The sequence below is a fragment of the Camelus bactrianus genome, chromosome 10 (assembly GCF_048773025.1).
Source record: "Camelus bactrianus isolate YW-2024 breed Bactrian camel chromosome 10, ASM4877302v1, whole genome shotgun sequence".
Taxonomy (NCBI): domain Eukaryota; kingdom Metazoa; phylum Chordata; class Mammalia; order Artiodactyla; family Camelidae; genus Camelus; species Camelus bactrianus.
The window spans coordinates 50,967,731-50,994,444 of record NC_133548.1 but is presented as its reverse complement, the minus strand read 5'-3'; the positions used below and the strand labels follow the sequence as shown (position 1 = coordinate 50,994,444).

Sequence of the window (26,714 nt, the reverse complement as noted above, 5' to 3'; positions counted from 1 at the left end):
GCTGTATCATATGGTAGTTCTATTCTTAATTATTTAAGGAATCTCCATACTGTTTTCCTTAGTGGCTACACCAGTTTACGTTCCCATCAACAGCGCACAAGTGTTCACTTTTCTCCACATTTTCATAAACACTTGTTATATCTTATCTTTTCAAGAATAGCCATTCTAACAGGTATAAGGTGTTATCTCATTGTGGTTTTGATTTGCATTTCCTAATGATTAGTGATGATAAGCACGTTTTCAGTACCTGTTGGCCATTTGGATGTCTTCTTTGGAAAAATGTCTATTCAGAGTCTCTTCCCAATTTTAATCATTTTTTCCCTGTTGAGTTGAATGAGTTCTTTATATATTTTAGACATTCACTCCTTAATCTCATATATGGTTCATACATATTTTGTCCCATTTGATATGTTGCCTTTTTATTTTGTTGATGATTTCCTTTGCTGTACGGAAGCTTTTATTTTTAGTTTATTGTAGTCCCACTCACTTGTTTTTGCTTTTGTTGCCTTTACTTTTGGTATCAAATCCAAAAAAATCTCCAAGACCGATGACAGTGAGCTTACCACCTATGTTTTCTTCTAGGAGTTTTATGTCAGATTTTATGTTCAAGCCTTTGATCCGTTTTCAGTTGTTTTTTGTATATGGTATAAGATAGTGGTCCAGTTTTATTCTTATGCATGTAACTGTCCAGTTTTCCCAGCAGTGTTTATTGAAGTGACGTTCTTTCCCCATCATTTATTTTTGGCTGATGGTTCCTTTGTTGCAAATTAATCCTATATGTGTAAATTTATTTCTGTGCTCTTTTTTTTTTCTTTCAGTTTTATAGAGATAAAATTGACATACAGCACTGTATAAGTTTAAGGTGTACAAAATAATGTTTTGACTTCCATACATCATGAAATGATTACAGCAATAAATTTAGTGAGCATCCATCATCTCATATAGATACAAAGTTAAAGAAATAGAGAAAAATATTTTCCTTCTGATGAAAATTCTTAGGATTTACTCTCTTAACTTTCCTATATAACATACAGCAGTGTTAATTACATTTATCATGTTGTGTATTATACCCCTAGTACTTATTTTTCTTGTAACAGTAAGTTTGTACCTTTTGACTGTCTTCATCCAATTCCCCCTCCTCCAACCTCCACCTCTGGTAACCACAAATCTAGTCTCTTGTTCTATGAGTTTTGGGTTGTTTGTTTGGTTTTGAAGTATAATTGACCTACAACACTATGTTATTTCCTGGTATAAATACAGTGATCTGCTATTTCTGTACATTTCAAAATGATCACCAAGATAATTCTAGTTACCATCTGTCACCACATAAAGATATTACATAATTATTGAGTCATAGTCCCCACACTCTACATTACATGCCTGTGACACTTTTATTGTGTAATTGAAAGTTTGTACCTCTTAGTCTCCCTCACCTATTTCTCACCTCCTCTCACTCCCCTCCTCTGTGGAAACCACCAGTTTGTTATCTATATCTATGACTCTGTTTATATTTAGTTATGTTCATTTGTTTTTTAGATTATACACAGAAGTTAAATCATAAGTATTTGTCTTCCCTTGTCTGACTTAACATGATACTGTCCAGGTCCATCCATGATGTTACAAATGGCAAGAGTTCATTCTCTTTCTGGCTGAAGAATATTCCATTGTATTTATGTATGTATGTGTATATATGTGTGTATACACACACACACACACACCCAACATCATCTTCATCTTTTCATCTATTGATGGGCACTTAGTTGCTTCCATATCTTGGCTATGGAAAGTAATACTGCAATGAATATAGGGGTGGATATATATTTTTGAATTAGTGTTTTTATTTTCTTTGGGAAAATACCACAAAGTAGAATTACTGGAGTGTGTGGTGGTCTGTTTTTAGTTTTTTCAGAAATCTCCATACTGTTTTCCATAGTGTTTGTAACAATTTAGATTCCCACCAACAGGCACAAGTGTTCCATTTTCTCCACATCCTTACCAACACTTCTCCTTTGTTGTCTTTTTGATAATAGCCATCCTGACAGGTATAAGATGATATCTCATTATGGTTTTGATTTGTATTTCCCTGATGGTTAGTGATGTTGAGCATCTTTTCATGTGCCTGTTGGCCATCCATATGTCTTCTTTGGAAAAACACCTATTCAAATACTCTACTCAATTTTAATCAGATTTTTTTTTCTGTTGAGTTATGTGCGTTCTTTATATATGTCAGATATTAACCTCTCAGTCATGTATATGATTTGAAATATTCTATTTGGTATGCTACGTTTTGTTTTGTTGATAGTTTCCTTCACTGTGCAAACACTTTTGAGTTTGGTAGAGTTCCTTTTGTGTATTTTTGCTTTTGTTGCCCTTGCCTAAGGAGATACTACCCACCAAAAAATATTATTAAGACCAATGTCACAGAGCTTAATGCCTTTGTTTTTCTGTAGAAGTTTTATGATTTCAGGTCTTACAGTTAAGTCTTTAATACATTTTGAGTTTATTTTTGTGTATGGTGTGAGAAAGTAGTCCAGTTTAATTCTTCTGCCTGTAGCTGTGCATTTTTCCTAATAACACCTATTGAAAAAGCTGTCTTTTCCCTGTTGGATATTCTTGCCTCATTTGTCATAGAGTAGTTGTCCATATAAGTGTATTCATTTCTAGGCTCTCTATTCTGTTTAAGTGATCTATATGTCTGTTTTGGGGGTGGGGGGGGTCAGTCCCGTACTGTTTTGATTACTGTAGCTTTGTGCTATAGTTTGAAATTAAGGAGCATGATAACTCCAGTTTTGTTCTTCTTAAGATTGTGTGGCTTATTTGGAGTCTTTTGTATTCCCATACAAATTTTAGAATTATTTGTTGTAATTCTGTGGGAAAAAATGCAATTTTAATAGGGATTGCATTGAATCTGTAGATTGCCTTGGGTAGTAATGTTATTTTAACAATGCTAATTCTTCCAGTCCATGAGCATGCTATGTATTTCCATCTGTTTGTATCACATTCAGTTTTCTTCATCAGTGTCTTAGGGTTTTCCAAGTATAGGTCTTTTATCTCCTTTGCTGAATTTGTTCCCAAGTATTTTTTTTCTTTTTCATTTTGATTGTGAATGCTTTTGTTTCCTTATTTGTCTCTCTGATGTTTGTTGTTAGTTTATAGAAATGCAACAGATTTATGAATAGTAAGTTTTTTATCCCTATAACTTGACCAAAATCATTGATGAGTTCTAGTAGTTTACTGATGGCATCTTTAGGATTTTCTCTATATAGTATCATGTCATCTGCCAACTGAACAGTTTTGCTTTTTTCTTTCCAATTTAGATTCCTTTTATTTCCTTTCTTGTCTGATAACTGTGGATAGGACTTCCAAAACTATAGAATAAAAGTGGGAAGAATAGTCATCCTTGTCTTGTTGCTGGTCTTAGAGGAAATGCTTTCAGCTTTTCACTGTTGAATATGATGTTGGCTGTAGGCTTGCCTTATGTGGCCTTTATTATGTTGAGGCGTGTTCCCTCTTTACCCACATTGTTGAGAGTTTTTTCTTATAAATGGATATTGGATTTTTGTCAGAAGCCTTCTCTGAATATATTGAGATAATCATATGATTTTTACTCCTCAGTTTGTTAACCTGGTGTATCCCACTGATTTGTGGCTATTTAACCATCCTTGCTTTGCTGAGATAAATCCCCCTTGAGCATGGTGTATGATCCTTTTATGTGTTGTTGAACTTGGTTGGCTCATATTTTGTTGAGTTTTGCATCTGTGTTCTTTAGTGATACTAGCCTTTAATTTTCTTCTTTTGTGATATCTTTGTTTTTTTAATCAGAATGATGCTTGCCTCATAGAATGAGTTTGGAAGCATTGCTGCTTTTGTAATTTTTTTTTTTTTTGGAATAGTTTGAGAATGAAAGGTGTTAAATCTTCTTTAAATGTGTCATAGAATTCACCTATGAAGCCATTGGTCTTGGACTTTTGTTTGTTGGGAGTTTTATTTATTACCAATTCAATTCCATTACCAGTAATTGGTGTGTTCATATTTTCTATTTCTTCTTGATTCACACTTGGGAGATTGTACATTTCTAGGAATTTGTCCATTTCTTCTACTTGTTGATTTTAGTGGCGTATAATTGCCTGTAGTAATCTCTTGTGACCCATTGTATTTTTGTGGTGTCAGTTGTAATTTCTCATTTTTCATTTCTGATTTTTGTTGATTTGGGCCCTCTCTTTTTCTTGATGAGTCTGGCTAAAGGTTTACTAATTTTGTGTATCTTTTCAAAGAACTGCTTCTAAGTTTGACTAATCTTTTCTATTTTCTAGTCTCTGACTTATTCCCACTCTGATCTTTACGATTTCTTTCCTTCTACTAACTTTTGATTTTGTTGTTTCTTCTTTTCTTGTCTTCTAAGTGTATGGTTAAGTTGTTTATTTGAGATTTTTCTTGTTGTTTAAGGTAAGCTTTTATCCTTGTAAACTTTCCTTTTTAGAATGGCTATTGCTGTGACCCATAGATTTTTGGAGCAATATGTTTTCATATTCATTTATCTTCAGGTATGTTTTTTATTTCTTCTTTGATTTATTTTGTGTCCTATTCATTTTTTAGTAACATAATGTTTAGCTCCACTGTGTTTGTATTTTTTGCCATTTTTTTTTCTTGTAGTTGATTTCTAGCCTGCTATCATTGTGGTTAGAAAAGACGCTTGATATGATTTTAATCTTAAATTTAATGAGACTTGTTTTATGACCTGTCATGTGATCTGTCCTGGAGGATGTTCCACCTGCCCTTGAAAAGACTGTATATAATGCTTTGGTTGACATGTATTGTATATATCTGTTAAGTTAATTCGGTTCAACATGTCCTTTCAGGCTAGTGTTTGCTGGTTGATTTTCTGTCTGTATGATATGTTCATTGATGTAAAGAGGGTGTTAAAGTCCCCTATTGTGTTACTGTCAGTATCTTCCTTTATGGCTGTTAATATTTACTTTATTTATTTAGGTGGTCTTATTTGGGTGTATATGTATTTACATTTGTTGTATCTTCTTCTTGGATTAATCTATTTATCATAATGTAATGTCCTCTGTTTCTTTTGTTATAGTCTTTGTTTTAAAGTCTGTTTTATCTGATATAGATATAGTTACCCCAGCTTTCTTTTCGTTTTCATTTGCGTAGAAGACTTTCTATCCCCTCACTTTTAATCTGTGTGTCTTTGGATCTGGAGTCTCTTATAGACAATATGTATATGGGTCTTGTTTCTGTACCTATTCAGTCACTGTTTGTCTTTTGATTGTAGCATTTAGTTCATTTATATTTAAATGTAATTATTTATATATTTAAAGTAATTATTGATAGGTAAGTACTCATTGCCATTTTGTTAATTGTTTGGGGTTGCTTTGTAGTTCTTTATTTTCTCTTCTTTTAATTTATTCACTTGTGATTTGATGACTATCTTTTGTGTTAGGTTTGGATTCCTTTCACTTTTGTGTCTGTGTCTATTACAGATTTTTGATTTTTGGATACCATGAGCTTTATATGGAGCAGTCTGTATTATATGTGATTATTTTAAGTTGCTGATCCTTTACATTTGAACACATTTTAAAAACTCTGCATGTTTAATCCCCCTACCATGTTTAATATTTTTACCCCCTAATCTATATTTTTTGTTGATGTAACCACTTATGAATAAAGATGACTTACTACCTTTTTTTTTTTACCTCCTACTAGCTTTATAAGTGATTGATCTACTAAACTTACTATATGTTTGCCTTGATCAATGAGATTTTTCCTTTTGTAATTTCATAATTCTAGTTGTCGCCATTTCTTTTCCACTTATTGAAGTCCCTTTAACATTTCTTGTAAAGCTAGTTTCATGGTGCTCAACTCTTACCTTTTAGCTCATACTTATTTGTAAAACATTTGATCTCTCCTTCAAATCTGAATGAAAGCCTTGCTGAGTATTGTTGGCTGTAGGTTCTTCCCTGTTATGACTTTAAGTATATCATGACAGTCCCTTCTGGTCTTTAGCGTTTCAGGTGATAATTTAGCTGATAGCCTTCTAGGGGTTCCCTTGTATATAACTAGTTGCCTTTCCTTTGCTGCTTTTTAAAGATTCTCTCTTTATCTTTAATTTTTGCCATCTCAAATATAATATGTCTTGGCATGGACCTCTTTTTGTTCATCTTATTTGAGATTCTCTGTCCTTCCTGGCCCTGTTTCCTTTCCCAGTTTTGGGACATTTTCAGCTATTTTATCTTCAGATATGTGCTCTACCCCTTTCTCTCTCATTTCTCCTTCTGGGACCCTTATATTGAGAATGTTAGTATGCTTGATATTTCCCAGAGGTCTTTTAAACTATCCTCATTTTTTTTGTTGTTTTCTTTTTTTGCTCAGCTTTCATGATTTCCGCTCTTTCAGGTCTCTGATGTGCTTCTTTCCATCATCTAATCTACTTTCAGTTTCTAGAAGTTCCTGGCCCTCATTCTGTTTGGTTGCCTGGTCCTGCATGTGTGGAAGATGCATACTGCTGGTGAGCAGGGTTGGACCATGGCATGGCTGGCTGCATGGCCAGGGGGAATCCTGGTCCCCAAACAATACTCCATCATCAAAAAGAAGTTGTAAATATGACAGTGAGTTCCCATTGGTCCTAATGCCTCCAGTAAGTTTCATGAGTCCATGGCTGCCCTAGGAAATTACCACAAATTGAGCGGCCTAAAACAATACACTTTTGTTATCTCTCAGTTTTGTTGATCAAAAGTGAGACATGCTTGCCTGGATACTCTGGTTAGGATCTCATAAGTTTGAAATCAAGGTATTGACTGGCCTACCTTTACCTGGGGCTCTGAATGAGAATCCACTTACACGTTCACTTATGATGTTGGCAGAATCCAGTTCCTTCTGGTTGTAGAAATGGATGTTGGTTTGTTAGTTCTTCACTGCCAGGTGGCTCTCTGATGCCTTCATTTAGATTTTAAATGTTCCCCTTAGCTGGAGTGAGATTGAGCAGAAGTTTTGATGGAGTAACTGTCACTTCTGATTTTTTCCCTGTATGTGTTGGGTGGTTAGACTTGTCTTCCTCATTATTCCTTGCAAGGTAAATGTACTCAGGGCCTCATCACAAAATGTGTTTTTTCCCTCAGAGTTACTGTCAGCTGACAATTGGTTTTGCTGATATAAAGCACTGTACTGTGTACGATATGCATTAGAAGAAGATGTAAGAAAGTTGAACCTTGCTGCTAGGGGAAAGCGGGGAAGGGGTCCTAGAAAATTTATTTAAATATTAGTGCAGAGTGTGTGCATTTAGACTAGAAGTTTGCATTGATTAGGCTTCCCCAAAACACTGCCTCTGATGAATGAGAAGGACTTCAAAAGTGCAGCATGATTATTCTGCTAGAGGGATGTACAGCAGTGGCCTAGAGTATAGAAATAACGACTTGAAAATGCTGTGTCAGAAGAAGCCTCGATCGGGCAAACTAGAGTGAGCCTACTGCATGGTCTTCAGTAACTGTATATTCCCGATTTAAAGAGATGATGACCAAGGAAGACTTCCTTTCTCAATTTCCACTGATGTATGTAGGCAATCACCCGAGCAAACTCCTTTCAGTCTTCTCACTCCCTTGTGTTAACTCACTACCGCCACCTAGAGTGAGTACCGGTGAATGGGACAGGAAGAGGTAGGAGGAGAGAAAGAAAGAAAAGATATCTCAGTTCTTCCTTTGTTTGCAGTACACAACAGGTGGGTGGGAACTTCACCTGAGTTTGGTGAGAGAATTTGGAGCTGAACTAATATTTACATGTGAGGGAATGTACAAAAGAGGTTTATTATGTTGATAAGAAGTTAAAACAAAATCTTTGTGGCCAGAGAAATGATCTTGAAAGGTCTAGCTTGCCTCAGACTTGACATATGCCGTTTCTTTTTGCTGATTTGTTTTGTATCCTTTTGCTATAATAAATCATACTTGTTGGTATGACTGAAAAATAATAACTTTTAAAAATAAAAAAGAGTCACCATTAAATGTCAGAACTTAACTTTTCTTTCTCATTTGGAAGTTAAAGTCAGTATCTCTACTTGATTAAGCCATTTGATTCTTTGGATTTAGACTGCTGTTAAATCCCTCTTGCAGGGTTTTTTTTTTTTTCCCCCAACATCTGTTTCATTGTTTTGATCATACCTGTGCTTGTGTTTAAACATTCTATTCTTGATATGTGGATATGAGTCCTTCCTTTATCTCGCTAAAGATTTTGAATATATTTATTTTGTGGGTCTTTTCTGAATGTTCTGTTAATTATATTTTTGTGTGCAATTTATTCTATTTACTTTACTGGGGGTAATTTGTTAAAATTTCTTACGCATTTTCTGATGCCTGATCATGAGCTCATCTTTTGTAAAAGAATACCCTTCCCAGTGTTTCAATGTGGGATCACTCTTGCTAGGATGGCTGCTTGCATGTTTCTTTCTCTCTGTGCGTCTTCTAGCCCCTGATCAAAGAGAATTTTTCAGTCTTATTTTTAATGCGGTTGTATGCTCACTAATCTGTATTTTATATCATTAAAATATAATTTCTCCAGATCTTACGGGGAGAGGAAGTAATTTCTGTTATCTTGAAATGAAGAGTCTAAATTCCTTGACATACATTACGCAGACTAAGTATAACACTGTTTAGCTTAGCAAATCAATCTGTTAGCCGTTTTCTCTCGTAAAGTACTTTAAGAACAGAAAAGGCCAGAGATGTTTTTAAAGAGCCCAAATCTCTTACATAGAATAAAGAGATTATTATGGTGTCTTACAATTATGTAAGAAAACATCCATTTATATGGACAAGAAACCTGCCAAAATGGAAAGTATTAGCTTTATGAAGGCTGTGAACTTATGGATGACTTTTTCTCTTTTGGCACTCCAGAATTTCTATATTATATTGTTTTTGAAAGAGTACATAATTTTCCAGTATGTATTCCAAGTAACTTAAAACCATGCAACTTGTACAGAACTCCATTAAAGTACCCAGTTACCTAGAGGACAAAGTTAAAACCTCTCAACTAAATATCCCCAAAGGTCTTCACACTTCTGTTCCCAAATTGCTTCTCGTCTTGTCCCCCTCTGTTTTCTTATGCCTCCTCTAGTCCAGTCTTGTCCTCTATCCTTGACACAGACAATACTAGTTTCTACTATATTTTAAGGATTGAAACACATTTTTCCAGGGTTGTTTTTCTAGGTACAGGAGTCTGGTTCTTCTGGTCCCTTGTCTTGCTGAGTTTATTTGGAATCCTGGCTGCCTACACGTCCTTGTTGTTGGTGAGTAGTATTTCCACATCTCCCTCACCCTTCCTGAGAAGCCTCATGAGGAGTTCCTATCTCTGATATAGTTCCCAATTGATGCTAGGAGCCCTCAGAACCTGAGATCACTTTGCAGAGGTAGGGTTTACATCAACCACTTAAATATTAGGCATGAGCGATAGATGGAGGAAAAAAGACTTACGATGTTAGAGGTTGTGTCTTACCATGTTGATCTTTTGAAAAGGTAGCAGAACACCCCTTTCCTTTTCCCCTGTTTCATTGCTTATTTTCTGGTTCCCTCAGTATTGTCATTTTAAACACCCACAGCTTCACGTGGCATTGCCTTTTACGCATGGACCACCACATTTCATAGATCATCTGCTGAGAATCAGTCTTAGTGGGCCTTACAAATTAGCTTGTGTGTTAAACCTCTTTTAATGTGCAAATGCTTGTCCCCAATCCAGGTGCAAAGTACATTTTAGCAAAAGTCTTTAGACAGTAATGACCCTGCCTCTGTTTCCTGACATAGTAGTGTCATACAGTGTGAGAAATTCAGGCCAGGCAATAGAGAAGTTTGAAGAAGCCGAAAGCTTATTGGAGGATAACTTTTAGGTAACTGGAGTTTTTCAGTGCCCACTTATACATAGGGCATATACATCTTTCTCTGATTTCATAATTTCTTGTCCCTACTGATTTCCTGTCTGATACAGAAGGACCCAACCCCTGCCATTTGCATTAATTTTTCTTTCAGCAAAATATATTGATAATTATATGAGTGATAAGTACTGAGGATACAGAAATCACTAAGACATGTACAGTTCCTGTTTATATGCAGGGTCCTTCAAAGAGATAAGTATGAGATATAAAGTTACAATAGTCCTTAATTCAATGTATTTAGAACTAGAAGGGAACTAAGTCATAGACAAAAATAACCAACACAGACAGAGCATTATCATTGTCATTAGGGAGGCCTAAATAAGATTCTGCATGGATTCTGAGAAGGAAGAGGTGACTTCCAGCCAAGAGGATTAGGTGAGGCTTCTCGGAAGAGGGTGACACTAGAGTGGGCTCTTGAAAGAATGTTGAATTTGAACATGTGTTTGTGGGGATGGGGAAGAATATTCCAGACTGTGGAAACATCATGACAACATCAGCAAGACAGAAAAATATGGAGTGTGACTACATAAAATGGAAAGATCAGTACTGTTATCATGTAGGGCATATTGGAGAATAATGGGGAACATGACTAAAAAGATAGGCTTGGACAGATTTGGAAGACCTGAAAAGTAAGCTAAGACATTTGGCATAAATCAGATTTCTAGTTAGGATAATAATTCTGGAAGACATGGTGTGGAGGGTGACTATAGACAGAAACTAGTTAGAAATTTTTCTTTTTAATGAGGAAAAAGCAGGTGAAGGATGTGTACTGGGCAAGAATCTGGCCACTGAATTGTACTACGCTCATACACAATAAACATGAAATGGTATAGTTCTAATGTGGGAATGAATTCTAGTGTCCAATTAGCAATGTATTTTAACAAGCTTCTACTCTGTCCTGCCTCTTTTTGGACACATACAATGTCAACAGTAGAGGAGACCTGGATTCTATTTCTGCTTTATTTTTAGGTTACTTTGTAACTTTGATCAAGTCATATAACTCTTCTGAGCCTTAGTTTCTCTTTTTTCCAAGTGAAAATGATAATAATATTTAATTAAATGGTATTTTGTAGAACTTGGTGAAAAACAAATAAAATCATATACATAAATTATTTTTATAAAAGGTAATTGCCTAATACATTAAAACTCTCAAAAATAGCCTAAGCATCTGAGAACACCAGTTTTCATTCTTCATCTCCACACTGACTTGGTGATTACCTAGATTTAGATTCAAATCTAATTAAAATGTATTGGCTACTACCAATGTTAGCAACAGTGGTTAACAGTTGTAAATGTGGCACTGGTTCCTCAAGAAAGAGATTTTAAATGACCCTTGGAAGGGCTGGTCTCTGACCTCTGATCTGTCAATAGTGACTCTAAGAAATACCAGGAGTAAGGTCCATCACAGGGAAAAGAAATTGATAGGAAATTAGGAGGGATATTAGTATGGTGGTTGTTACAAAATCCTAGGGAAGATAATTATAAATTCTTCCTAGGTTGCTGGTGAAAGTTACAAGTAGGAGGTGATGTTTGAACTGTCTTTGAAGGGTCAGTCTTACGGAGAGGGAGAGCTTTTTAGGCAGAGGAATAGCATGGCAAACTCCTAGATGCTGAAAAGGTCAGGTGTAGCAAGAAGTGAATATAACGCAAGACTGTAAAAGGAATTTTGAGCTTCAGAACAGTACTTTGGGTAGGAACCTCCTATTTTCTACTTTTTTTTTTTTTTTTCAGGTACTTGGATTTTTGTTGTGTTGGGAAGGAAAAGAACTTTACCTGCACTGGTATCATAAGGTAGGACATCTGAATCTTCATAGGAGACCTTAGATTGAGACTGAATGTGTCTTTTTGGCACTCAGTGTTAAATACAGAGTTTCCCTTTCTTTGTCTCCCTTAGAAAGAAGACATCTGGTTACATTGTTTAATTTTTATTGAAGTACAGTTGATTTACAATGTATTAATTTCTAGTGTACAGTAAGTATAGTGATTAAGTTGGGTATATATATATATTTCATATTTTTTCATTATGGGCTAATACAAAGTATTGAATATAGTTCTCCGCTATACAGTAGGACCTTGTTGTTTATCTATTTTTTATATAGTAGTATCTGCAAATATCAAACTCCCAATTTATCCCTCCCCACCCCGTGTCTGCTCTGGAAACCAGAGATTTTTTTGTCTCTGTGTGAGTTGGTTTCTGTTTTGTAAATAAGTTCATTTGTGTCATTTTTTTTAGATTCTGCATATAAGTGATATCACATGGTATTTTTCTTTCTCTTTCTGGCTTGCTTAGTATGACAGTCTCCAGATCCATCCATGTTACTGCAAATGGCATTATTTTATTCTTCTTTGTGGTTGAGTAGTATTTCATTGTGTGTATGTGTGTGTATATATGTGTGTTCTCTATTTAGTCATCTGTCAATGGACATTTAGGTTGCTTCCATGTCTTGGCTATTGTAAATAGTGCTGCTATAAACATTGGTGTGCATATATCTTTTTGAATCCAAGTTCCTCCAGACATATACTAGGAGTGAGATTACTGGATCATAGGGTTAAGTCTATTTTCAGTTTTTAAAGGAATCTCCATACTGTTTTCCATAATGGCTGCACCAAACTACATACCCACCAACAGTGTAGGAGGGTTCCCTTTTTTCCACACCCTCTCCAACGTTTATCATTTGTGGACTTTTTAATGATAGTTACTATGCCTGATGTGAGGTGGTACCTCAGTGTAGTTTTGATTTGTATTTCTCTGACAATTAGCAATATTAAGCATTTTTTATGTGTCTGGCCATTTGTATGTCTTCATTGGAGAAATGTTTGTTTAGGTCTTCTGCCCATTTTTTGATTGGGTTGTTTTTTGTTGTTGTTGTTATTGAGTTGTATGAGCTGTTTTTGTATTCTGGATATAAAGCCCTTGTCAGTCACATCATTTGCAAATACTTTCTCCCATTCCATAGGTTGTCTTTTTGTTTCGCTTTTGGTTTCATTTACTGTGCAAAAGCTCATAAGTTTAATTAGGTTCTGTATGTTTATATTTGCTTTTATTTCTGTTGCCTTGGTAGACTGCTCTAGGATAACACTGGTAAGATTTATGTCAGAATGTTTTGCCAAATTTTCTTCTAGGTTTATGGTCTTATGTTTAAGTCTGTATGCCATTTTGAGTTTCTTTTTTTGCTTACAGTGTTTTAAATGAAATCATTAAATTTCTTACACATGTAACTGACTTACTGATGAAGCTGAACCCAAACTTTTTTCTCACCAGTTCTTGTTAAATTCAGGCTGTAACTGTTCTTCTCATCCCCATAAAATCTTAGGCAGATTCCATTATTTTCCCAGTTCTCTCTAGTCACAAGAATATTCTCATTTCAGTCATTTAAAGTATCAATTTATTGTAATAAACTAACTCCAACTTTATGAGATTTTTTTCCCTTCTCCTGTTTTCATCTGACCAGGCCGTTGTGGAGCTGTGGGTTTTTCTATGTACTGAGAACGTTAACTGCAACTTTCTTGATGGAGTCAATGCCAGTCTTCCTATATCCCCTGAAATTTCTCTGTCAGAGTCCTTTAATGATACCAACATGGTATCTCTCAAAGGATCCAAATATGGTCCCTGGAAAGCAGGCATCATTGCCCCAACATCTGAGGACATGCAGCCCATTTTCAACATAGCCTTCTTTGTTTTGTTCTGCTATGAGCTTGAGCATCTCCAGCCACAGCCACTTGGATTTTACAGATTTTTTTTTTCAGAAATGGTTTTGACACCATTTCTTGTGTTTCCTCCAAACCAGAAACATGTCAAGCTGAGTGATTCCCTTAAATTTTCTTTTACTCAAATAGGAAGTATGAACTGAAAATATAAATTAAAGAGTTAGAATAGTTGGAAATTGAAGTCATAGGATCATATAGGGAAAGAGGAAATTGAAGAGTGAACATAACAGGCCTTATTGAGATCACCATGGCTTTTATAATTGGGATACCATAAGCAGTTAGTCACTCCCGAGAATCTCTATGGGTTAAATCATTTAGATTACCGTTCCAAGCATGTGCCTCTTGTAGAAACCGAGAGCAGCTTGCCTCTGGCAGTTAGTGCTGCTACTTGGCCTCTGCCACAGCAGGATCTCATCATTGCCTTTGAAATCAGGAAGCCAGGTTCAGTGGCAGCATCTCTCATCTTTATTCAAGCATAAAGGATAGACACTACAGTGCTTTTCAAAGATGCTGACATTTCTTCACCAATGGATTTTTCAGTTACTCTGACTGCCCATGAAACATGATATGGAATGAGTTAGCTGATCATAGGTGAGTGGTGGAGCTGGGTGTGAGAAGAATTGGCAAATCCTTAGAAGATGACCAACTTGGTTGGGCCTTTAAACCCTTGGCCTTCAGATCTCCCCCGGCAAGAAAGTTTCTTTAGGGCTTGGAGTGTCAGTGTACAAAGAATAAAGCTGGAAGGAAAAAGTTAGCATCAGGCCTATAGTGTATTCCCTCTACCTAGACATGCTCTGAGAGCACTGTGTGACCTCAGTCAAAACTCTTTATAAACATGCCCATAACCCAACCTCCTGATAAGCATACTAATGGTATGTATTAACCAAAAGATAATAGAGAGTTCTTATTTATGAAAATTTCTAGCTGTATATAATTCAGTGTATCTGGGTTGTTTACTATAAATAAACCTGGAATTTATAGATTTGTAGGGTGAGAGAGGTGACTGGCTGGTAATGTACAATTAACAGGATGTGTAAGAAAAGGATGCACCATAGTCCAAAAGACTCCTTCTGTGAAGCATTGTTTCCACATACTTTGCTCAAAACACACTTCACATTTTAAGTCCCAGACAGAATGTATCTTAATAAGGGAGGGGAAAGACCTTTTTATAAGTAGCTTCATTTGACAGGATCAGATTTCTTCAAGGGAAGATGTTTTATCTATACTTTATAAATGCCTATATCCTTTAAATCATTAGTAAAGTTTGATGTTGAGTAAGATCACAGAATCACATGAGGTTCATGTGAGTCTTTTTTTTAATAATTAAACCTTTGTGTTGTGATGCATTTGGTTTGGTAATAGGTTATTTAAGATTTTTGCATCTATGTACATCTATGTATAGGAGAGATTGGGCTTTGTTTTTGTCTTTGTTTTTTTTCTTGTAATATCTTTGTTGAGTTTGAGTATCAATGTTTTGTTGACTTCAAAAAATAGGTTGTAGGGGGAGGATATAGCTCAAGTGGTAGAGCACATGCTTGGCATGCATGGGGTCCTGGGTTCAATCCCTAGTACCTCCTCTAAAAATAAAATAAACCTAATTATCTCGCCCCGACCAAAAAAAAAAAAAATTAAAAACAAAAAAATAGGTTAGAACTTGTTCACTTTTTTTCTGTTCTCTGGAAGAATTTGTTAAAGATCAGAAATATTTGTTCCTTTAATGTTTGTTTAAATTAACCATTGAAGTCAGCAAGGCCTGGAATTATTCTGTAAGGTTTAATTTTGGATTCAGTTGCTTTAATAGATACAGAATTATGGAAGTGAAACAAGTTAAAGTTTCAATGTCCTTTCCCTATGAATAATATATAGATTTGTGGCCAGATTTTTTTTTCATCTGTTCAACAAATATTTATTGAAAGTTTACTGATGTAACATTCTACAAGGCAGTGAGAATATAGTCATAACCACATATTGTCCTTGACCGCAAGAAGCTTATAGTCTATTGGATAAAACATACATTGAAAATGCAATTATAAAGTATTATTTACCTTTAAGTATATTGAGTTGTATTTAAAAAAAGTAGTGAATATTTTTAATGGCTGTTGTTGAAACTGAATGAAACATACCAGGCAATGTTAAGAGCCTAGCTGACATGGAGGTGATAAATTTAGTAAAGGCATCAGGCTACATAGCTGTATAGTTTTTTTTCCAGGCATGCTGCACAACGAAAATTTGGCACCAAAGAAGGTGAATGATTAGATCTGTGTAATATTGGGGGTTTGAAGGATAGTTAGATTAAAAGGATGAGGAAATGAGGTCCCTGAAACTGTGAGGGCAAATACATTTCCTAAGGACAGTTTTTGTCCAAGCCTACTTCCTAGAAGTCTTTTTGTTTCCCCAGATCCTGATTCTGATAGTGATTTCGATGTGCTTGTTTTTTTTCTGGCTGTTATGCACTTACTGGAAAGACAGGTGGCTCACCATTGGGCTCTCACTGCAGGTAAGCATCATCCTTAGTTCTAACACTATCTGTCCAGATGTGTTCAGCCTGACTTTTAGTTTTCTCCCAGGTGTATGCTCCCTACCTACACCTGAGCAGCATATCTGTGATGGTTCTCCTTTCCTGGCCTGTGGCCTTCTACTTGATTCATTTGGAAGGAGAAGGTATGTCCTGTGAGTGGAACCTTGCCTGATCCTTTCAGCTCTGGCTTTAGTTTATGTACTTCACTGAGCAGAAGAATCTTGGCAGGTTGCCAGCACTATACCTCTTTGAAATTCATTCCCTTGTTACTCAGGCATGCTCCTTCTGGTCAAACTCACAGCCCTACACAGCCTGTCATAGCATTTCTTTCTTCTAAAGTGGCATTCTCCTTCTAGAAAAAAAACAACAACTTTCTATTGTTACACATTGAGTGTCTGGGGATGGATTGGAATGGTTGAGGGGAAGGTAGAGGCAGTTTTAATTTTATTTGACCAGTGTTGGCACAAGTCACAGTTCTTTCAGTTTGTATTGAATTACTAGTTTCAACTAATGAACCAGGTACAGTTATCCCTGGTTACATCTTAGTACTTAAAAACAGGCCCCCCGTGAATCTGTGTCACACCTGGGACTCCCAGCAGAATGAGAAATGTCTGCTTCTGCCACTGGTTTCCTCTCCATTTTTTGCCCTAATATCATGGAAACAAGAGAGGAAAAGAGCTGTACACACGATGTTTTGAGAATGGAGGTAGTTCTCAGCCCCCTATTGAGAAACCAGTAGGATCTTCTCTCTCTGTCTCTCTTTTTCACTACTGGTTAAACAAGGAGTGCTGGCTTCCTGACTTGTATGAGGATGCAGGCAAGAGAAGGACTCGATTGGTAGTGTTGCCGTTGTGTGTTTGTACACGTGTGTGTGTATGCGTGGAGGGTGATTTTTAGGAAATGTTTCTGGGGACAAGAGCCTAATGGGGACAATAATGAACTCTTTTCTTTTTCATTTCCTAAATTTTAGCTAGAATCAGAAGATACAAGATTACAAGTAACGAGAGAAAAAGAAACAAGAGGTGTAATATGCTCACAAAGTTGAGAGGTTAGAGCTGGAGATGTAAATTTGAAAGTGACATAGGTAGTAATTTTAAAATGAAAAAGTGGGTACAATCCTCAGAGGTCTAAAAAAGTATATTTTGGGGAATGGCCAGTGATAACAGGTATTATGGTCAGGCCATGTGTGTGTGTGTCTGTGTGTTTAAGAGAGAGAGAGAGAAATACCTAGTATTTATTGAGTACCTCTGATGAGCCAGCACTGTCATGTCAACTCTGTGAGGTAGGTGTTAGAAGCAAGTTAGCTCCATTTTTCAGAATGAAGAAAATGAACACCCAGAGAGGTTAAGCAACATGTCTGAGTCACGAAAGTAGAAAATGGTAGAGTCTGGCTTTGAACTCAGATTTCTGTCAAATAGTATCCTTTCCACTATACCTCACTGCCTTAAATATAGGGGCATTTTAGGCTGATCTTTAAGGACTTCAGGGCTTTCTCAGGACCAAACTACTCCTCCTTCTGAGATAATATTCCTTAAATTAATGTTCCCTCTCCTTCCTTTCCTTCCCACCTCCTGTACAATGTATCCCTTGTAAATTTGTATTTGCAGTAATATTGACTCAATACTAATGTTGTATTTGGATAGTCCTGTGCTTTCAAATCACTGAAAGTATGTGGGGATGTGACAGAAATTGAGAGTAGATCAGTGAGTCCACAGATTCAGTGAACCCATGGACTGGGTATTTACTGACTGTTATTTGCTTGGGATGGTTCTCCATTTCTCTTTTTCTTTATTTGTAACTTTCCCCTCCTTCCAACTTTTTCAGCTCTTCAGGTGGCTGTTGGATTGCCCTTTTTCCTTATCCTTTTGTGTCTCTATGTGATGCCATTCGGGAATTATTCTCCCTGCATTCAAGAGAAGGACAAATTGGGGCCCAAGCCGAGCTTCTTTGGACATAGAGGTGCACCCATGGTAGGTCTGAGCATGATGGACGTGGTGCGTGTAGTTGTGCACGGGTGTGTGGGTGAGAGAAGGGCACATAAGAACCATAGGAACCCCTAGAGAAGTAAAGGGTTGGGCTGGAGATGACAAGGATACGGAGTTAAATGCAGAGATTGGACTTGAACCCAGATCTGTTTCTCTTGTTTATATTTCTCAATTATATAATTACATATATATGTAAATAATTCTCAAATCAATTATAATTCTCAGTCCATTTCTCTTTACTTTGCCCAGTGACATTGCCTCAGATGAGCAGATCCCAAATCAGATTGGGTAAAGGAGAATGTAGGCAGGCTCTTTGGAGAAAGAGCCAGTGGAGCCAAACTTTGCTCTAAAAGCCCTTTCATTACTGGGCTCCCTCTCTACCCTAAAAGGGACGTTGACAGACAAGACTCTGGATTAAGGGCCCGATGTCCTTGTCTTCCACAGCTGGGGCCTGAGAATACCATGATGTCCTTTGAGAAAGCTGTTGAACATGGAGCCTTTGGCCTAGAGAGTGATGTGCATATAAGGTAGGAAAGAAGGGGCCAGGGTGGGAGGAGGGAAGACCAGTGCCCTGGAGGACTCCAGCCTGGCCCCAGTTGTAGAGAGGGCAAGCCCTGGGGAGTTTCCCCCATGTTCACGTGGGACATCTGCACATCGCACACATACATGAACCACTTCTCCTTTACAGACTGTACATCTGTACCCCTACATGCTCAGTCACGGGCTCATAAACCATGCATACTCTGTATAGTCTCCACATAGAATTCAAATTTCTCCCCACTGTAAACATGTGTACAGCTTGTCCCCCTGCCCCACCTTAGCAATGTATTTAACTAACATTCCCTGGGCAGCTACTATTTTCCAGGCCTTCTTCTGAGTACAGGGGAGAGGCAAATGAGTAAGATAGAGTCCTGCCTAAGAGTTCTTCCCAGCCAGTGAAGGAGACATGGCATATTTACACATCCACAGTCGAAGACTATTTGCCTTCTGGAGAAGAGTAAGGCAAACGCAGTGGAACCTCAGTGGAGGAGGAAAAAGCCATCTCCTACTCTGTGAAAAAGATCTGTGTGCTCAGAATTGTGTTTGGGTTGAGCCTTGAAGGAAAAATATTTTACCAAGCAGAGATGGGGAAAGAGGGTAACTGGGGCAGAGGCAACAGCTTATTCAAAGGCATCTAAGTGAGAAGTAACAAGTTTGTAGATCAGTGAGCTAACAGGCGTGGATGGCGAAAGTAATACGCTTTGAAGACAAGAGAGAGCTGTGTGAGGGGGAATGTGGCTGCAGGACTTACTGAGACTGGATCGTGGAGATCCCGAAATGTGTGATGGGCATCCATGATGGGTTTTCGAGGGCAGATTACCTGTTGTTTTAGAAAGACTCATCTAGCAAATGCGAGGGAGAATCGTCTCGGTAGTAGACTATAGCAGTGTCGAGGGGAAAACAAAGGAAGACTTGGATCGGAGCAGGGGTGAGGACAAAAAGACATGCTTTTCTGTATAATCTATGTACCTGAGCAGCCGGAATTAGAAAAGCTGGAAGCAGAAGTGGACTGTAGCATGGCTGTGGTAGTGAATGTGGTGTGTACTACTCCCTTCACTGCCATTCTGTGAGGCAAACAGAGAAGAAATGAACATCCTGTGTCACAATGAGTGGTTTGAATCTGGAATCAAAGAAGGGAAATGTATTGGTAAGGACATAAGGCCCTAGGCACACAGTAAAACCAGGATAGAACTAGATTCCCTGACCCCAGACTGGGGTTCTTGACATTACCCAACAATGACAACTGTTCCATGCAGCATATTTGGATCAGGATTGAGACTGGATGTTTTAGCAGGTCTTCTGGGTTCATTTGTACAAGTGCCTGTTGGTCGTGGCATAATGTGCTAATGGTGCTGAGCCAGCGAGCTCCTGGCACGTTGTTCTCTCTTCTCTTACTTCTGTGTCTTCAAGTTCATTGTAGATGATCCTCCCAACCCCCAGTTTCTCTGCGTGTTGACATCTTCATTTACAGTGATCCTCTCCTCCACATACCTCCACCATCCACAGTGATGATCGTGGCTTAGGCTTCATCATTAACAAAAATTGCTTATCTGTCATAGTGCAGTCGGCACACCAGTACCACAGCAGTAACTAGAACAGGAAATGTAGTGTCAGGTAACTAAATAGTTACCTCAGTTTACTAAGTAGTTCCTCTTTTAAGAGGAGCACAGGACCCTGGGGAGTGCTGTGGTAGCAGCTACTGGAACTTCTACACATTCCACTCTGTTCTCTCCAAGAATTACAAAAATATCAAAAAAAATTTAAAGCTGGACATAATTCACAAAGCAACTGACAGAAGACTCTGAAAGATGAGAGAAAGAAGGTAGACTGGCTGGATTCGTAAGACTGAAGGAACTTCCTGCTAGGGAGCAAGTTTCCTGTTGTTTATTTTTTTCCTCATGTATCCTGACATGAGCTCTGGAGAGACCTGACCCAGAAACACCTGTAGCTGCAGCCAAAAATAGCCCCACAAAAAATCTGCTCTCTCTAGCCAAAGGACTGGCAGAAGGGTCGTCCAGCAGGATATAAATGTTTTGACCAGACCCGTCCTACTCAGGTGAACAGCACACAGAAGCCACCCCGTCCCCTCTGTCCACTTTGGGCTGCGGTCCTGGAGACTGTGGGCAGGTCCCTGTTGTCTATTTCTGCCCTGTAGTAAGAGATGGTGCCCCTCTCCTTTCTCCCTCAACTTAAGAGTGAAGGGAGATATATTGAGAAGTTTTCTAGAGAAAGTGATTTTTTTTTCCTGTGGTGTAAAGTATACTTAAAATAAAATTTACCATTTTAACCATTTTTAGTGTAGTTTAATGGCATTAAATACATTCACCTTGTTTTGCTTCCATTACCACCATCCATCTCTAGAACTTTTCCATCTTCTCATAACTGAAACTCTACCTGTTAAATAACATCCTTGATCTCCCCTCCACCCAAGCTCTGGCAGCCACCATCCTGTTTTCTCTTTCTATGAATTTGACTATTCTCGTTCTGATATAAGCAGAGTCATACGATATTTGTTTGTGTCTGGTTCTTATCACTTAGCATAATGTCAGTATTCTTCTATTTCGTAGCATATCTCAGAATTTCTTTCTTTTTAAAAAAATTCTGTCAAAAATCATGTAACAAAATTTGCCATTGTAACCATCTTTAAGTGTACAGTTCAATAGTGTTAAGTATATTCACATTGTTGTGAAAAAATCTCTAGAACTTTTTCATCTTCCAAATCTGATAATCTGTAGTCATTAAGCAACGACTCCCTCTTCCTTCTCCCTCAACTTCAGCTAACCACCATTCTGTTTCTATGACTTTGACTTCTTCAGATACCACATATAAGTCGAATCAGTGTATTTATCTTTTTGTGACTGTCTTATTTAACTCAGCATAATGTCCTCAAAATTGATCCATGTTGTCGCATGTGACAGAATTTCCTTCCCTTTTCAGATTGAGTGATACTCCATTGTATATGTATACCACATTTTGCTTATCTGTTTATCCACTGATGGACATTTGGTTTGCTTCTGTCTTTTGGCTATTTTGAATAATGCTCGTATGAATGTAAATGTGCAGATATCCTTAATAATCTGCTTTCAGTTCTTTGGGTATATATCCAAAAGTGGAATTGCTTGATCACATGGTAAACCTATGTTTAATTTTCTGAGGAACTGCCTTGCTGGAGAAATGGATTTTGAAAACCTGTATATGAAATCCCTGGCAGACCTTTGTATAACCCATGCATGAAACCACACAGAAACAACATAGCAGAAGATTTGATAACTGAACAATTGTTTGGAACACCATCCATGTTTTAGATTGACCTCTGGGTAACCCATAGTGTGAAGGTGGGAGAGGCGCTGCATAGCCTTTGAAAACTAAATTGGCATTTGTGCCACAGACTATAATTGTGAGCTAGGACATGTATTCAAACCCTAATATGTTAACTATCTGTTTAAATAGATTTTAATAGGGAACCAAATCTCCTAAAACTCGCAATGCCCAGGATACAATCCAAAATTTTCATCAGACCAAAACCTGCAAAAATCTCAACTTAAATGAGGAAAGATAATCAGTAGATATCAACAGCAAGAGAAATGGATGTTGGAATTATTATCTAAGAATTTAAAGCAGGTATCATAAAATGTCTCTGACAAACAGTTATGAACACTTGTTAAACAAGTGAAAATGTAGAATGTCTTAGCAGAGAAACAAAAGGAATAAGGAAGAACCAAATGGAAATAAAAGTTCTTCAGACAAAATGATTTTAAAAGTCAGCTTGTGTACATATATCAAATTATTATGTTGTACAGCTAAAACTCATAAAATGTTTTATGTCAGTTACATCTCAATAATACAGGGGAAAAGAAGTCAACTTGGAACATCAGGAATAAAGAAAGACCCAAGGAGAGGGTAATATATAAATAAGTAAGGCAATTTTCCTCCTAGAGTTTGAAAATTATGTTTGATGGTTAAAAGCAAAAACTATAATATTGTCTGATATGAATCTCAATATATTTTGAGATATTTAAGACATCTATATCATATAAAGGAAGGAGGTAGGGTAAAGGGACCTAAAAAGTGTTTAGTTTTATACATTCTCCTTGAAGTGGTAGAATGTTGACAACGGTGGAATATGATAAATTATACATATATATATAGTAATCTCTGGGGTAACCACACCAATAAATTATATAAAGAGATACACAGTTGACCCTTGAACAATGTGAATTTGAACTGCAGAGGTCCACTTATACATGGATTTTTTTCAATAATAAGATATATATAGAGAGACTATTGTGGGCAAGATTTACATTGAAGTAGATAGCCTATCATTTGAAGTGGATATCTTATCATTACATAGGCATCAGATGAATGATATTTAATGTAAAACTAGTAATATGTTAGTTTTCTTTTGTAATTTTGCTTTCAAAGACTTATTATTGGGCAGTATGCACCTCTCTCTCTGGTAATTTGAGAAACTGTCTATCACTCTGTCATCACAGGAAACATTTGTCCCCATGCAAGCATTGCAGCCCAGGTTCCCAGGCCCCAAGTCCCAACCTGTGCAAGCACTGCAGCAGGGTCCCAGGTCCCAGATCCCAGCCTGTCTACAGCTAGCAGTAATCCTGACAATGTAGAAATGGAGGAGGGTCAGACAACAAAATAGAGATTCCAGAATTGGACCCCAGTCCACACCTGTTTTCTTTTCCCCAACAAAGGTGAAAGATCAATGAAATAAAGATAGTCTTTTGCATAAATGGTGTTGGAACATTTGGACTTCTATTGTGGAGGCGGGAGTGGTGGAGAACTTCATCCTATACCTCACACCTTATACAAAAATTAACTCAAAATGAATCATTTCTGTCAGTATTACTTACCCTTTTAACACCCACGATGAACAAGATTTCAGACATTTCAGTAAAGATGTGCTATGCCGAGCCATATTAGAGCCTGAGGCAAAGGGAAAAATCAGTAATACTAATTCTGTTTATATTTGAAATTTAGTATTTTGTTTATCAAGGATTTTTACATTAATTTAGATTTTTAAATATTCCATTAAAATAGTATTTATATGGATTATTCATTTTTTGGCACCTCCCTTAAATTTTACACCTGAGGCGAGCGCTCTACTATCTTCCTATTTGTTTTCTCATTTCCTGCCACCTTTTAGATTAACGGGTATTTTTTAGGATTTTATCTTCACTGCTGGCTTATTAGCCATGCCTCTTTTTTTTTTTTTAGTGGTTGCACTAGAGTTACAATATGATCTTTAATCTATCACCTCTTTTTTTGGTTATTATACATTTTTGTGTGAAATACAATCTTTCAACAGTGTACTTCTATTTTCACCTCTCTCATCCTTTGACCTGTTACTGTCATCTCCCAATACATTGCTGTTAATTTTTGCTATAAACAGTTGATAATTAAAGAAATCTTTTAAGTAAGAAAAAAGTTTTAACTGTTTACTCGTATCATTTCTGATACTTTTCATTCTTTTGTGTAGATCTAAGCTTCCAGTTGGTACCTACTTTTTGCCTGAGAACATCTTTTCATTTGTATTATACTGCAAGTCTGCTGGAAATGAATTATTCACCTTTTGTTTGTATGAAAGCATTTTAACTTTTCCCTTCATTTTTAAAATTAAGTATAAGTTTGCTTTGTGCCTTGAGGTGATTTTGTGTGCCAGAAACATTTTACTTCGATTAAAATCAGAGAAATATTCTATTTATTAAATTCAAACCCTAGTTTGTTCTCAAGCTTTTATATTTAGCTTACTAATGTTATTCCACTTATAAGTCTCACATTTTAACCATCATTTTTGAGAGCTTTTGAATAATAGTCAATGCCTTTTTAGTTAATTAAATACTTTAGATGTTTGAAACGACAATAATGGATTTAATAATTTTCTTTTTTAGGTATTCCAGTTGCCTGATTCAGTCTTTTCAGAGAACTTAGTAATTTTTTATATAAAATTTAACATGTTAAATGTATAACAATATTGATTTTAAATGTTTTTATATCTTTCAAATCCTTTTATAACTGTACGGAGTTTTGAACTTACAAATCTAGGTCAGTTGCCATACTCCATATTTTAAACTGGAATTACAAAGGTAACCTGAGCCAACATATAAATTTATTTAAAATACTAAATACCCAGAGATTCCTTAAGTACAATAGTGATAACATAGGTATGCTTGTTTTAAACATACATGTATTTAATTCTTCTTTCCACTTGAGATACACTTATTCACCAAGAAAACAAGTGTTGTCTGGGCTGCTTTCCCAATGAATGTATTATGGTGGCCTTTTTTATTTCAAATTTTTAAAATTGTGGTAAAATAAAAAACATAAAATTTACCTTCTTAATCATTTTTAAATGTATAGTTCAGTGCTATTATATATATTTATAATGTTGCATAACCTTCAGCCATTCATCTCCATAACTTTTTATCTTGTAAAACTGAATCTCTATACCCATTAAAGAATAACTCCCCATTTCCTCCTCCTCCCTGACCCCAGCCCCTGACAATCCCAGTCTACTTTCTGCCTCTGTGATTTTGACTACTCTAAGCATCCCATGTAAGTGGAATCATACAGTATTTTTTTTTATGTTGCTGGCTTATCTCACTTAGCATAAAGTTCTCAATACTGTAGCATATTGCAGAATTTCCATCTTAAGCAGGATGAATAATATTCTGCTGTATATACATACCACATTTTTCTTCTCCACTCATCAGTTGATGGACGCTAGTGTTGCTTCCACATTTTAGCTATAGTTAATGATGCAGTCATGAACATGGGTGCATATATACCTCATTGAGACCCTGCTTTCAGTTCATCTGGGTATACACCCAGAAGTGAGATTGCTGGGTCATAAGGTAATTCTGTTTTTTATATTTTGAGGAACTGCCATACTCTTTTCTACAAGGATCTGTACCACCTTATGTTGTTTTCTGTTATTTTTCATAGGAGCCATCTTAATGGTTGTGAGGTAGCATTTCATTACAAGTTTGGTTTGCATTTCTCTACTGATTAGTGATGTTGAGCCTCTTTGTGTAATTATTAGCCATTCCAGATCTTCTTTGGACAAATGTCTAGTCGAGTACTTTGCTCATTTTTGAATTGAGTTGTTTGGTTTTTTGTTGTTGAGATTTGGGAGTTCTCTATATATTCTAGATATTAATCCCTTATCACATATATGATTTACAGTATTTTCTTAAAATCTGTGGGTTGCCTTTTTAGGCTGTTGATAGTACATTTTGATGCATAAAATTTTTAATTTTCATGAAAACAATTTGTCAAATTTTGTTTTGTTTTTGCCTCCACCTTTATTGTCAAAGCAAAAAAAAAAATTATTGAACAATCCAATGTCATGATTTTTCCCCTGTTTTCTTCTAAGAGTTTTAATATTTTTTTTCTTACATTTAGGTCTTTGATTCATTTTGGGTTAATTTTTGTATATGGTATTAGGTAAAGGTCCAGTTTCATTCTTCTTGTGTGAATATCCAGTTTTCACAGCACTATTTGTGGAAAAGATTGTCTTTTCCTTGTTGAATGTTCTTGGCACTCTTGTCAAAAATCATTTGACCATATATGTGAGGGTTTGTTTCTGGGCTCTCTAGTCTATTGATCTATTTGTCTGTCTTTATGCCAGTACCATACTGTTTTGATTACTGTTGCTTTATGGTAAGTTTTAAAATCAGGTAGTGTGAGTCCTCTAGTTTTGTTCTTTTTTTCCAGCATGTTTTGGGTATTTGAGATTTCTTGTGATCTCATGTGAATTTTAGGATGAGTTTTTCAGTTTCTTCATAAAATGTCATTGAGGTTTTGTTAGAGATTGCACTGAGTCTGTAGATTGCTGTTGGTAGTATTGACATCTTGATAATGTTAAGTCTTCCAATCCATGAACATGGGATGTATTGCCATTTATGTATGTCTTCTTGCATTTATTTCAGTAATGTTTTCTAGATTTCATTGTATAAGTCTTTCATCTCACTGATTAAGTTAATTCTTAAGTATTTTATTCTTTTACTAAATGAATGCTAAATGGAGT

The 26,714-nt window shown here is 36.4% G+C and overlaps 1 protein-coding gene across 1 annotated transcript in view; it reads left to right on the top strand.

The window, feature by feature from the left end:
* Positions 1–26,714, top strand: part of LOC105083614 (glycerophosphodiester phosphodiesterase domain-containing protein 4) — a 103,256-nt gene that overhangs the window by 35,306 nt on the left and 41,236 nt on the right. Inside the window, exons 3-9 of the mRNA XM_074373089.1 lie at positions 9,187–9,280; positions 11,651–11,710; positions 16,026–16,124; positions 16,195–16,288; positions 17,116–17,193; positions 17,970–18,115; positions 18,575–18,657. Coding sequence (XP_074229190.1) covers positions 9,187–9,280; positions 11,651–11,710; positions 16,026–16,124; positions 16,195–16,288; positions 17,116–17,193; positions 17,970–18,115; positions 18,575–18,657 — 654 coding nt within the window. The remainder of the gene's footprint in view (positions 1–9,186; positions 9,281–11,650; positions 11,711–16,025; positions 16,125–16,194; positions 16,289–17,115; positions 17,194–17,969; positions 18,116–18,574; positions 18,658–26,714) is intronic.